A 13168-nucleotide genomic window follows, 5' to 3' on the forward strand; every position below is an offset into this window, starting at 1 on the left:
CCTGCTGAAAATGACACTGAGCAGTCCTGACGTTCTTTCCTCTGCTTAATTTCAGTGATCCCAACCTCTTTGTGTACTGCTGTGACTTCTCCAGTAGGGCCGTGGACCTTGTCAAGGTAAAATGTCCAACTAGGAGACCCAAGTTCGATTCCCCACTCTGCCATGGAAGCTTACCGGGTGATCTTGGGCCAGCCACACAGTCTCTGGCTAACCTACCTCACGGGGCTGTTGTGAGGATAAAATGGAGGAGAGGAGTGCAATGAAAAGCCTCTTTGTGTTCCCAATAGGGGAAAAAGTGGGGGAGAAATGGAGGTAATAAAATCAGGCCTGCCTTAATCCGGGTGCAGGATTTGAGGTGTCCTGGTGCTGAAATCTAGGGCAGGTGGTAAAATGGTTTGGAAGGTGTTTGCTAGGGGGATCCAGACTGAGACATTAAGGCATTGGGACAGGACTTGAGCAAGTTACTGTGTCTTGGCCTGACCTCCTCCACAGGGCTGTGGTGAGGGTAAAATAAGATCTTCGTTGAAAGAGCGATAATCATGTGGCAATAACAGGCTCATCCAGAATACGACGCGTCTCGCTGCTTTGCATTCGTTCACGACCTCTGCGACACTCAGGTGCCTTTTCCAGTGCCGGATGAGAGTCTCGACGTGGTGGTCCTGATCTTTGTCCTTTCGGCGCTCCTTCCGGAAAAGTATGTCACGCCGCTTGTAAGCTGCTTCTCTTTGCCTTGTTTGGATTTGGGGGCGGGCTGCAGCTGCAGAGCTGCATTTCTGTGGCGAGTCACTCTGAGTGTGAATGAGGGTTGCAACGGCTGGGGATGCCAGTTGGCATTGCCCAGAATGCTCAGCCATCTTAGAGGGTCTCCAGTGGCTCAAACAAAAGTCACAACACTTTTCGGGGGGCAGGAGGGTTAAGCTGTTGTAGGAACAACAGGCAGGCCCACAGATGGCCCCGAGTCTCCATCCAGGGGGAGGCCGCGATGTGATTCCTGAGCTCTTCTGGGTGAGTTCTGGAAGGCTGCTCAGCTCCCACAGCCAGCAGCTCTAAGTTATTGCGGAAACATTGCACAGAAAAAGAACACTTCTATACGTTCTTTTTTTCCTCTGCAATATTTTCCCACTAGCCTTTATTTTCTTGACCTTTTTATCCTTTGATGTGGTTGATGCAAAAGTGCTCTTCACAGCCTCGCCAAATGCATTTCCATACAGAGGCTCTGGGAAGCATCTCCCATGCGCTTGTTTGTTGCACAAATCCCCCCTTTGCTGAGCTACACTCCCAGGTAAAAATAAGGTTAAACAGCGCCGGCTTTAGAATGTTGCTTTATGAGCCACTGTAGAACTCTTGGATGTTAACACATTAGGGGGTGTTTCCCTTTGGTGTATCACAGAGAGGGAGAGAGAGCAAAGTTGTGATTCCTGAAATTGGGGAGGGGGTGAGAGTTTGCCCATTGCTCCTTGTGTGTATGTAAAGCTGTCAAGTTGCAGCCGACTTATGGCGACCCCAGCAAGGGGCTTTCAAGAGGTGGTTTGCCGTTGCCTTCTTCCGCAGAGCCTTCCTCGGTGGTCTTCCTTCCAAGTACCCACCCTGTTTAGCTTCTGAGTTCTGACAAAATCAGGCTGTACAATGATGCCTTCCCTCCCTCCATTGCTACTTGCAGAAGAAAAAACTGTAAAGACTATGCTGGACGTATGCCTGCGTGTTAAAATCCTTCCTTGGCCTCAGTTAATTTTAGTAAACTGAAAGACTAGGGGGGCTGCAGAGTCTTTCCTTAGAACTTCTTTCATTCTCTCCCCCCCCCCCCCCACAACAGAAGCGGTCGTCATCCACAGACTTAGCCGGCTTCTAAAACCCGGTGGACTGATTCTGTTGCGAGATTACGGCCGTTACGACCTGGCCCAGCTCCGCTTCAAGAAAGGTACGTGGGAACATTTATGTGGGGCTGTATTCGTTCCCACTGCATCTGTCCTTGGTTTCAAAAGAGAAAAGGCTTTTGGCCTTCATGGTTGGAACAATTAAAGAAGCAGATGGTAGAGCATTTCTGGGAGGGACCCACAACTTTGAGTGTGTGCACATGGGGGAGGTTAATGGCACGTGTTCCTCCGGATGGATGAGAATGTGGAAGGGAGGGCTGGGTGTTTTGGGCATCGCTCCTGCTTTCAGCTCTCAGCCGTTAGCACTGCATCCCATGCAGCCCTGCTGGGATCAGACCAGTGGTCCATCTGGTCCAGCATCCTGTTTCCCACAGTGGCCAACCAGTTGCCCCACAGATCCAACAAACAGGACATAGGGGCCAAGGCATCAGTCACCCTGCTGTTGCTTTCTAGCACTGGTATTCAGAGGCTGACTGCCACTGGATGGGGAGGCTCCCTTTAGTCACCATGGCTAGTAGCCCTTGGTGGTCCTCTCCTCTGTGAATCTGTCCGGTTGTTTTTGGTAGCCATTCAGTCGTGTTCGACTCTTGTCGATTCTATGAGCCAGCTCTCTCCATGTTTTCCGATCTTGTACTGTTTCTTTGAGTTGTTCCATGCTCCAGTCTGTCTAGTCCCCCTTTAAAGTCATCTATGCTCATGGCCAGCATTACATCCCCAGGTAGTGTTCCCAAATTTAAATACTTGTTGAGTAAATAAGTCCATTTTGAGTCTATTACCCATTGGTTTTATGGGGTGCCCCCAAGTTTTTAGTATTATGGGGGAGGGTGAAAAAGTTCGCTGTCCACTTTATCCGCCCATGCATAATTGTATAAACCTGTGTCGTGTCTCCCCTCTTAGTCGCCTCCTTTCCAAACTGAAAAGCCCCAGACCCTCTAGCCTTTCTTCACAAGGAAGGTGCTTGAATCCCTCAGTCTTTTTACTGGCCTTCCTCTGCAAGCTTCCTTTTAGAAAAAAAAACCATCAACCACAACTATACCCGCTATTCAAAAGGAAGACAACCTTGGTGTGGCCTTCTTGGCCTCCAGTGGGCTGTCACAGCCTCCAGCCACTCTTCGCCATTGGCATCAGTGGAGCCGTAACCAGAACCTGCCTCCCTCTCTTCTAGGTCAGTGTCTGGCGGATAACTTTTATGTGAGAGGAGACGGCACCAGAGTTTATTTCTTCACGCAAGGTAACTCGCTTGCAAGCTGCTTCTTGGTCCCTTGAAGGTTACTGATCTTAAGGACTCAAGCAAGTTGGCTTGCTGGTCAGTAGAAACCAGACGGGAAGGAACCACTGGGATTGCTGGGTGGGTATCCTGGTGTCAGTGGACTGGAGTGTGTCCTTGTTCCGGTGACTTGCTATGTAAATGCCGGCAGTTTCCCAGCTGTGATGCTGAAATGGAGCCATCTTTGAAAGTTGTCTTCAATAGTTAAGCTGAATTCCCCCCCCTCCTTTTCTTCCCCTCCCTTCTTCAGGCGAGTTGGATTTGCTGTTCTCCACAGCCGGCTTGGAGAAAGTCCAAAACCTGGTGGACCGCCGCCTCCAGGTGAACAGAGGAAAGCAAGTGACCATGTACAGGGTGTGGATCCAGTGCAAATACCGCAAGCCCCTCCTCCGGCTGAGGAGAGACCAGGAGACCAGCCACTCTTAGCGCTGTGGCCACGTCACCTGGGGGCTGCCCCACAGCATGGGGGAAGTCTGCACAGGCTGGGTACAGCAGCAGAGCCCCTCAGTCAGTGCTGGTATCAGAGGGGGAGAGAATTTGCTGGCCTCACGAACGTCCTTGGAGTGAAGATTCGAACGTGGAGTTGGCCTTTTAGAACACTGAAGACTCCGAATGAGCCTGAGAGAAGGGGGCCCTGGAGATCTTGGTGGCCTGTAAGGTGCTGTTGGGCTTGCATCTTGCTCTTGACTGAGAGACCCAACACGGCTGCCCGCCTGGAACTTCCCAAGGGAAGCATCCACAGACTCTTTCCAGGCCTCGTCGTTGGGATGGCTGCCTTTAGCTCAGTTAACTTAAAATGGGGATTGCTGATCCTGCTGCGTTTCAGGACCTCTCTGCCACTGTGGCAGCCAGTTGGGGGAGGCACTGGAGTTCCATCCAGCTCCACAAGGGACAGCAGTGAGATCACCAGGACAGAAGCCACAGCGACAGGGCCCGTGTGAGAGAGCGGACCTTGCAGCTTGGCACAACAAGCACTGGGGCCGGCAATATCAGAAGGAGGACTCCCGACATGATCCTGTGTATGTGTCAGAGCAGACACACTAAATTAAACGTCCACTTTCCCTCATGCACTCAAAGGGGAAAGTGAACCTGATATTAATAAGCATGTGGGCGGTGAGGTGCTGCACAACTCTCCAGGCTGAGGGAATTGTCGCAAATCGAGAGGCATAAAATACCATTAACAAGAGGAAGGCCCAGATTGGAGGTTGTGACACGGCCTGACAAGCCAAACAGTTGTGGCTGCAGCACAGGCGTCCACTGTGTCACACCAAAGGCTCTGTGGTCACTGTAAACCATGTCTTATTTGCAAAGCACCCGTACCTGGATGTGTCCTGCAGAGGTTCACCTCACAGCCAAGTTTTTGTCAGTGGCTTAAAGAGGACAGTCTTATGGAGGTGATGTTAGACTGCCATCAGCAGGTCTCTGAGGAGGGCGGCACAGATACCCTATCAAGAGAGAAAGCAGCCAAAGGAGGCATGACTGGGTGGTCTCTGACCAACCCACTGAACGGACTGCTTGGGGGCTGCCCCATGAGGAGAGAGCCAATGGGTGGCTCAGCTCACTCCTGGTCACCAGCAGCACATGAGAGGGCAGACGCCCCCTCCTGGGCCTGTGCTGTCACCACGGGGGCCAAACCAGGCCCCTCTGTCCTCCCCAGTGGCAGCGAGGGAGGGTGCATCTTTTATACGGGGGAAACCTTCAGCCAGCCTGAGAGAAGCACAAGGCTATATTCTTAAAAATCAAATCCGTATGTTGTGCTGAGTAAGGGCAGACCTTGGAACAGGAAGCAGTTGTGACAGTAAAGCACTGTGGCATACGTTTACTCACTGCATCATGCTTCCGCTGCCCATCACTCTGCGCGCAGCCCCACCTCTTGCTTAGAGTTGCCGCTGTTTTCCTGCCAGAGTTCAGTGCATCCATCGGAGGCTCAACAGGCAACAGTTGACAAAGGGGAAGCATTTCTTTTGACAGCGGCTCCATGCTGGGGAAAGCTGCATCTGTTGAATTTCTGTCTAGAGTCCTGTCAGGACAAACACCGCCCATCCCTGCTGGAGGGTTTGCTTGATCCTGTCTCTTGCACCAGTGTGGTCCCATTTTCCAACTGTTTCTTGCAGCTGTAAAACCTAGAAACCTGGTTTGTGGGCTTTATTTAAACAGAAGGGTAAAATGTGATACATCACAAAGGGATTCATGTTCCCTCTTAGCTGAGTTAGTGTGAGCTAGCTTACAGTTTTTTAAGGCTCTAGCTCACACATTTTGGTCTTCGCTCAGGAAGGATGTCTCCAGAGCAAACTAATTGATGCGGTAAGTAGAATTTTGCTCACAAGACTCCACGGCTTAGAGGGAGCATTTGTCTACCTTGCATTGCCACAGCTGAACATATTAGCTTCCTTCTCTGAGGATGCTCTGCTGTGAACTGTGTCCACCACAGTTGTGTTGTGTATTTCATTCACACACTGAGACCTGTCCCTTATCAAAGCAGGCTCACCCCTTGCTCTTATAGAGCCTGTTAAGGAACACTGAGGAGTTGGGGGTGGGGGGAGATGAGAAAGGGTCAAAACCATCAAGCTGGTGCAGGATGAGAGCAGAGCTCACGCAATCATCCCTGTCCTCAGAAATCCATCCCCACCAGCCTATCACAAAATGACCCAAACCAGAACACTGTAGTGGGGGGGGGGGGATGCAGGCAAAAGCGGGCCCCTGGAGCAGGGAGCAGCCCCCACCCCCCCATCCCAATGGAATCGGTATTTTAGCGCGCTCTCCTGGAAAGGTAAATGGTGGCCTTTTCACTCTTAGGGGGGCAAACTAGAGTGGGCCTCTTACTGCAGACCAACAGGGCTACCCACCTGGGACTGCTGGCGGGAAGAGTCCACAGCCTCTCTTGGAGGCCTCCTCTGAGAACTGCTCTGAACCTTCTCCCCGTGGGGAAGGCACTGAAGCTCCACTGAGCCTCAGAAGACGCAGCACAACGATCATGACACCCAGTGAGTGGGCTGCAAGCCACGGCTGCCACTCTGAGCAACTCTGGGTGCTCAGCGAAAGCACTGAACCCTTGTGTTACCTCACTGGATTATGACCTCATTTAGCAGGACGACAGGCCTGGCTGTCACTAGGGCAACAATGGAGGCCCTGATTCAGAGTCAGGGGCCAAAACCAGCAAGGCAGCGCAGGGTGAGAGGCGACCTCACACACGGCCATCTCTGTCCTCAGAAATTCATCCCCAACTCTCTATCACAGAGCAACCCAAGCCAGAACTCTGTAGTAAGATGGGGAGGGATGCAGGCAAAAGCAGGCCCATCCCAATGGAGTCTCTTGAGGGTACAGTAGCACTTTTTCTTGAAAAAGTAAATAGAAGAGAAGAGATTGGATTTATACCCTGCCCTTCACTACCCAAAGGTGTCTCAGAGCGTCTTACAAACTCCTTTCCCTTCCCCTCCCCACAACAGACACCCTGTGAGGTAGGTGGGGCTGAGAGAGCTCTTGACAGAAACTGCTCTTTCTTCAAGAACAGCTCTTATCAGAACTACGGCTTGCCCAAGGTCATCCAGAAGCTGCGAGTGGAGGAGTGGGGAATCCAACCCAGTTCTCCCAGATTAGAGTCCGTGCACTTAACCACTACACCAAACTGGCCCTTTCACTCCTAGAGGTGCAAACTAGTGCAGGCCTTAGGGCTGCTGCTGATGGTAAAATCTCAAACACCTTACAGTGACAGTTGCCTCCCCTCCCCCCTACCGGGGACTTGGAAAGACCTGGCAACACTACGGTCACTAGGGCAACATTGGAAGCAGTGTTCCCTCTAAGCTAAGTTAGTGTGAGCTAGCTCACCGTTTTTTAGCCTCTGCCTCACACATTTTTGTCAGGAAGGATGGCTCCAGAGCAAATTAATTTATGCAGCAGCCAAATCACCGGCTCACAACTTTAATGCCGGTAGCTCACAAAGTAGAATTTTTGCTCACAGGACTCCACAGCTTAGAGGGAGCATTGGAAGCCCTGATTCAGAGTCAAGGGTCCAAAACAGCAAGGGGGGGGATGCAGAGTGAGGTCTAGCCTTCAGAAATTCATCCCCAGCTGCCTATCACACAGTGACCCAAACCAGAACCTTGTAGTAAGGTGGGGAGGGATGCAGGTAAAAGCAGGCCAAAAGTCTTTAAACGCGCAGTACGGTTTTTTCTTGCTTGGCGAGTGAACCTGGAGCAGTGAAGACAGAGCTCCGGCTTATGGCTTTCTCCCAGGCAGAACAGGCAACGGTCGTGGCCGTCAGTTGGAGGAATTTTAGCGTTACAATCGGGACATCGTTTGAAAAAAGGCAGTCCTCCCGAACGCTTCCTCATAGGTGTGTAGTGTGTAAACTTTTTTGTGGTTATTACAGATTTTTTTACCTACTGAGGTGTTTCTTAGAGGTTATCTAGAGAGATGCTGAAATAACGTCCGACTCTTAGGCGGTAAGAAAGGAACTGGGGTGGGGGCGGGGTCTACCTCGCCTCCAAGCATGCGCACTGGGACATGCTCGCGAGGCAGGGGGATGACCCCGCGGAGAAGAGGTTATCTTTGAAGCTTTCTAGGCTTCCGACGAGGGATCGACGCGGGCGTAAATCCCAGTGTGTGGAATGCACAGAGACCACGAAGAAGATCTACGGCTTGCCCAAGGTCATCCAGAAGCTGCGAGTGGAGGAGTGGGGAATCCAACCCAGTTCTCCCAGATTAGAGTCCGTGCACTTAACCACTACACCAAACTGGCCCTTTCACTCCTAGAGGTGCAAACTAGTGCAGGCCTTAGGGCTGCTGCTGATGGTAAAATCTCAAACACCTTACAGTGACAGTTGCCTCCCCTCCCCCCTCGCACACAACATATTGATGGGTATCTCTATGGACTAGGCATGTGTGATGGACAGTTCCAGTTCCGCCTCCCTACGAGTAGCCATTAGGAGCTAACAGGATGTTGAGAGCAGGAAAACAATCATTGAGGGGGGAAGTCATAATGGGAGTTGGACAGCAGCCGAGTAAAGAGCTGACGGTTCTGAGCTAGGGAGAGCTAGAAGAGTCCTGTGTCACTGGCTGAGGAAAAATTATCTTGTGACGGAGAGTCCTTGAAGCGCGAAATGGATTAGAGTTCAAAAATCTAAGAACTGGAAAATCTTGCGTACATATTGATGAATCACTCCCCCTCATTATGTTAGGCCTTCAATAGAAGTTCACTCCTTTTGTTTTGAGTTAGTACTGCTGACTGGATGCCTATTGTTTCAGGGAAAGAAACACACATCTGCAGTCTCCCACACCTGTAAAGCCTTGTTTGTTATGCATTTTTGTGCCTGTGAAGAAACAGTGGCAGAGTAACAGGGAAAACTGTGTTTTGTTCTCGGCCCCAAGAGTTCTGTGAGGCATCTAGGTGAGGGGTGGTGGACATAGAGGAATGGGCTGTCCTGTTGGGTGATGTCTCTGGGGAAGGGGAGAGGCGGGACCCTCCTGTCTGTGCAAAAAGGTTGGGATTCCCTACCAATTCAATAGAGATGAGACGGGTGGTGAACTGGGACTCCTTGACCTACCTGTAACCCTGAACCTGTGTAGCAGGATTGTGATGGAGAGGAATAAGTGAGTGAAAAGGTGATCAAAAAGTGTTATATCAGTGTTGGGATACAAGCCTCCAAATTAAAAAGGCGTTATTGAGGTAAAAAGCCTAGGTAAAGCAGAGAACACCTATAGCTTCAAGTGGGTGAGAAAAAGGAGTTCGTTTGTGGCCAGAGAGCCTTCCTCAAGGTAAATGTCTCAGGTGTAGCGCGAGGTGCTGTGGAAAGGGTCACAGAAGATTAAAAGGGAAAATACAAGTCTGGCAAAAGGGATTTGCCCTCCTGAGATAAAAGCTAAGGTACGGAGTAAATAGGAGCCGTAATAAGGACCCCAGGTATTAAAATAAAAGGGCAGGTGTGGAAAAAAGATCTGACACTCCAGAGATAAAATCCGAAAAGGGCAAAGTGTTAGGAGTGTTACCAAAATGCCACCCAAGAAAACAGACTGGTGGAGTTAAAAAGATAAGCCGTTAGCAGTAAGCAAGCACAGAGAGAAATAAGGAGGATCGAGGAGATAATTAAATGGCCCCAAACTGAGAAACAAATCGAATTAGCCAGATTTAACAGCTTAGAATGGGAAATGGCATAGGGAAGAAAGGGGGAAAGAACCAAAAGAAGAATTAGCCAGACCGGAGAGCAAAAAAACAAATGGAAAAGACTGGCATAGATGTGGATATGGAAATTCAGAGTAAGAATCAGGGAACTGGAGAGAATTGGCACAGCACCTGGGGGCTCCAGGAAAATAAAAACCTGAGAGTAGAGAGAGAGCTCTGGAGCTGCACTGAAAAGGGGGGGGGGGTGCCTAGGTCTGACTAGTAGACTGCAGATGCTTCGATAGACCTTAGGCCACACCAGACTAGCAGGCTAGGACATAAGCCTAGCAAGCCTGGCATGCTAATCTTCTCTGACCCTCTCTATCCCCAGAATGTTCAAGTCAGAAGTAATTTATTGACTTGCCTAGGTGGGAACCAAGGTTGGTGAGAGGCCATGCCAGGAAATGGGGAAGAGAAACAGATAGGACTTCAATGACCACAGGGTGGACAGATTTCCCAAACTGGTTGAAACTCCTTGTGACCTGAATTTGCGCCTTGGAGTGTAGGCATGTACAGCCCCCCCCCCCGCCTCTTGCCAAAAGCATTTAAAGGGACCCTTTAAATGCTTTTGGCAAGAAGGGGGGGGGGGGTGTTTGCTGGTTCCCAACGTGATGATGTCATTGTGTGATGTCATCATGTTGGGGACATCCCTGCTCCCTCCAGTAATTTCCAAGTCCTACCGGGGACTTGGAAAGACCTGGCAACACTACGGTCACTAGGGCAACATTGGAAGCAGTGTTCCCTCTAAGCTAAGTTAGTGTGAGCTAGCTCACCGTTTTTTAGCCTCTGCCTCACACATTTTTGTCAGGAAGGATGGCTCCAGAGCAAATTAATTTATGCAGCAGCCAAATCACCGGCTCACAACTTTAATGCCGGTAGCTCACAAAGTAGAATTTTTGCTCACAGGACTCCACAGCTTAGAGGGAGCATTGGAAGCCCTGATTCAGAGTCAAGGGTCCAAAACAGCAAGGGGGGGATGCAGAGTGAGGTCTAGCCTTCAGAAATTCATCCCCAGCTGCCTATCACACAGTGACCCAAACCAGAACCTTGTAGTAAGGTGGGGAGGGATGCAGGTAAAAGCAGGCCCACAGGGCACGGAGCAGCCCCCCACATCTCAATGGAGCCACATTAGCACTTTATCCTGGAAAAGTAAATTGTGATCCTTTCTCTCCAAGGGGGTACAAACGGGTGCAGACCAACAGGGCTACCCACCTGGGACTGCTGGAGGGAAGAGTCCACAGCCTCTTTTGGAGGCCTCCTCTGAGAACTGCTCTGAACCGTCTCCCCTTGGGGAAGGCACTGAAGCTCCACTGAGCCTCAGAAGACGCAGCACAAAGATCATGAGACACAGTGGGCTGCAAGCCACGGCGGCCACGCTGAGCAACTCTGGGTGCTCAGCAAAAGCACTGAACCCTTGTGTTACCTCACTGGCTTATGACATCATTTAGCAGGACTGTAGGCATGGCAGCCGCTAGGGCAACAATGGAGGCCCCGATTCAGAGTCAGGGGCTTGAGACACGGGGAGTGGCTGGAACTAACAGGAAATACAGCTCCAGAACCACATGCAAAGGGATCTCAGCAGGCTGTAGGATTTCAAGGTAGAAATTGCCTCTGGAGACAGCTCAAGGTAACAGACAGCAGAAGAAATTAGTCATAGCTGAAATGTACTGGGTTCTTAGACGTGTTAGTGATCAGCTCATGCTTTATTTAGTGATTAGTTCCACTCTAAGACAACTCAAGCAGGACCGAAGCCCTGCTTAAATGCGTGCTCAACACCACACCCAACACACACACACAATCCCCGTGATTGGTTATTTACATAAGAATTCCTGTACAATAGGTTCCTTCCAGGATCCTGGTCCCCTATTGTTCTGTGAAGGAAGCTAAGTCCGTGCTCAGGCAAGACGCGAGTTCAATACATAACAATAGCCATGTCTGCTTCCTGGTCATGTTCCCTAGCAGCTGCAAGGCCAAATATGTACCTTTCCTGATTGTGGAAGGCACATTTCTGGGTTTCATGGCTTGGAGTCAATTGACAACTTCTGTCTTACAATTATTCCTCCTGAACAAAGTTTGAATTATTCCTCCTGAACAAAGGTGCCACTACCTTTACGACCAATGAAGTTTTATTTGAGGTTTAAGGTTTTGTGCACCTGCACACTTCTTCAGATACAATGAAGTGGAAGTTACCAGTCCACTGGTATTATAAGTCCACTAGTAACTCCCATTTCATTTTATCTGAAGACGTTTGCATGCACACAAAATCTAACACCTTGAATAAAACTTTGTTGGTCTTAAAGGTGCCGCCGAATTCAAACTCTGTTTTGCTGCTTCAGACCAACATGGCTACCCACCCAATTGTTCCTCCTGTTAACTAAATGTGGCTGCAACATTTTCTGGCCCAGGGCTGATTGTACATTAAATGGAAATTTTTAAGTAGGGTATAAGCCTTAGGAAAAGCTGACAAACAAGTGTCTTGAGCTTGACATTTGTCCGGCCTCTGTTTCCAATCATGAGACATGCATGTGTGTCATCTGTTCCTCTCAAGGAATACACCACCAAGGCAATCCAAAGTTTAAATGACTGCAGGATGCTGCTCTCTGGGCTCATGGAACAAGCAGTTGAGTGGGTAGAACAGGCAACAGAGCCTTCACATTGTCATAAAGACTTCACAATGAATGTGATGATGGAAGGGAATGCCAAAAACCAGCAGTCTGCTAGCTTTACAGACCAGCTTTCTCTTTTCTCACAAACCATTTAACAGGGTTCGTGTGAAAATGAAATGGGGAGAGGAAGAGAAATGTCTCCCTGAAAAGTCTACTCTCTCTGTGCTACTGCCTTCGGCGGCGAAAAGGGTGTTTTTTGTGTTTCATTCAGTGGCCATGGACATAAAATGTGATTTGATGGTGAGTTTGGTGACCTAACGAAATATCCTAAAGATCCATGCCTTGGATTCATGTTTTTGCACTGTAGTGATGCCACTAAGTGGTGGATGCATGATTCTTGTGGTACAGTTTGTGGCCATAGACACCATATGTGATTTGACTGTGAATTTGCAGTGACCAGATATAAAAATCTTGAGGATTTGTGCATTCAAACTATGCTTTGGTGCCACAGTGGTGCTACGAAGCAGTGGATCCATTATTTTTGTGGTGCAGTCTGTGGCCATGGCCATGATATGTGATCTGATGGTGAGTTTGCAGTGACCCAATCCGAAGATCCTGAGGTTCCGAGACAATCCAAGCTTTGGAACCACAATTTTGTGCTGTGGCGGTGCCGGGAACCAGTGGATCTGCAGTTTTTATGGTCCTGCCTATAGACTAACATATGCTCTACAATACGATGGGGGTGGTGGTGGTAATTCTGTTTCAATGTAAACATCATATGAACTTTTTTTTTGCTTCCTTTTCTTTTGTCTCCCTTCCAAATACCAGGGCTGGCCCTGCTTAGCTTCAGAGACCTGGGCTATCCACGTCAGGTCCAATCCGTTTAAAATCATCTAGTTCCGACTTTTACCCAATCCACCTCACAGGGTTGTTGTGCTGTAATTATGGAGGGTTGAAGAATTTTGCGCCCTGCCCTGTGCTCCTTGGAGGAAGGTCCGGATCAAACTGTGCGGAAGAAATACAATAGAGCCATATGAACCCAGCCCCACCATATGTGACTTAGCAAAAACGGATTCGACCACCGCAGTCTGCCGCAAAGCAACTGCTTCGGCCTACAATCCGAAGGGCCTGGTTAGCGCTCCGATTGGTCCGCCAGGGCTCCGCCCACCGACAGCCCGACCGTCGATTGGCTAAAGCGCGCGTGGGAAGAGGACGGCGCTTTGGAACGTTGGCTTCGTTATCGCTCCTCGGAGGGGGGCTCGCG

At 49.9% G+C, this 13168-nt stretch overlaps 1 protein-coding gene across 1 annotated transcript in view; it reads left to right on the forward strand.

The window, feature by feature from the left end:
* LOC107111481 (methyltransferase-like protein 2) overlaps positions 1 to 4916 on the forward strand; it is an 8905-nt gene extending 3989 nt beyond the window's left edge. Inside the window, exons 5-10 of the mRNA XM_015412445.1 lie at positions 56 to 116; positions 555 to 698; positions 1405 to 1408; positions 1814 to 1918; positions 3040 to 3105; positions 3392 to 4916. Coding sequence (XP_015267931.1) covers positions 56 to 116; positions 555 to 698; positions 1405 to 1408; positions 1814 to 1918; positions 3040 to 3105; positions 3392 to 3567 — 556 coding nt within the window. The 3' untranslated portion in view covers positions 3568 to 4916. The remainder of the gene's footprint in view (positions 1 to 55; positions 117 to 554; positions 699 to 1404; positions 1409 to 1813; positions 1919 to 3039; positions 3106 to 3391) is intronic.
* Positions 4917 to 13168: the final 8252 nt, after the last annotated feature.

The sequence above is a fragment of the Gekko japonicus genome, unplaced genomic scaffold (assembly GCF_001447785.1).
Source record: "Gekko japonicus isolate JY-2015 unplaced genomic scaffold, Gekko_japonicus_V1.1 scaffold8, whole genome shotgun sequence".
In the NCBI taxonomy this organism is placed as follows: domain Eukaryota; kingdom Metazoa; phylum Chordata; class Lepidosauria; order Squamata; family Gekkonidae; genus Gekko; species Gekko japonicus.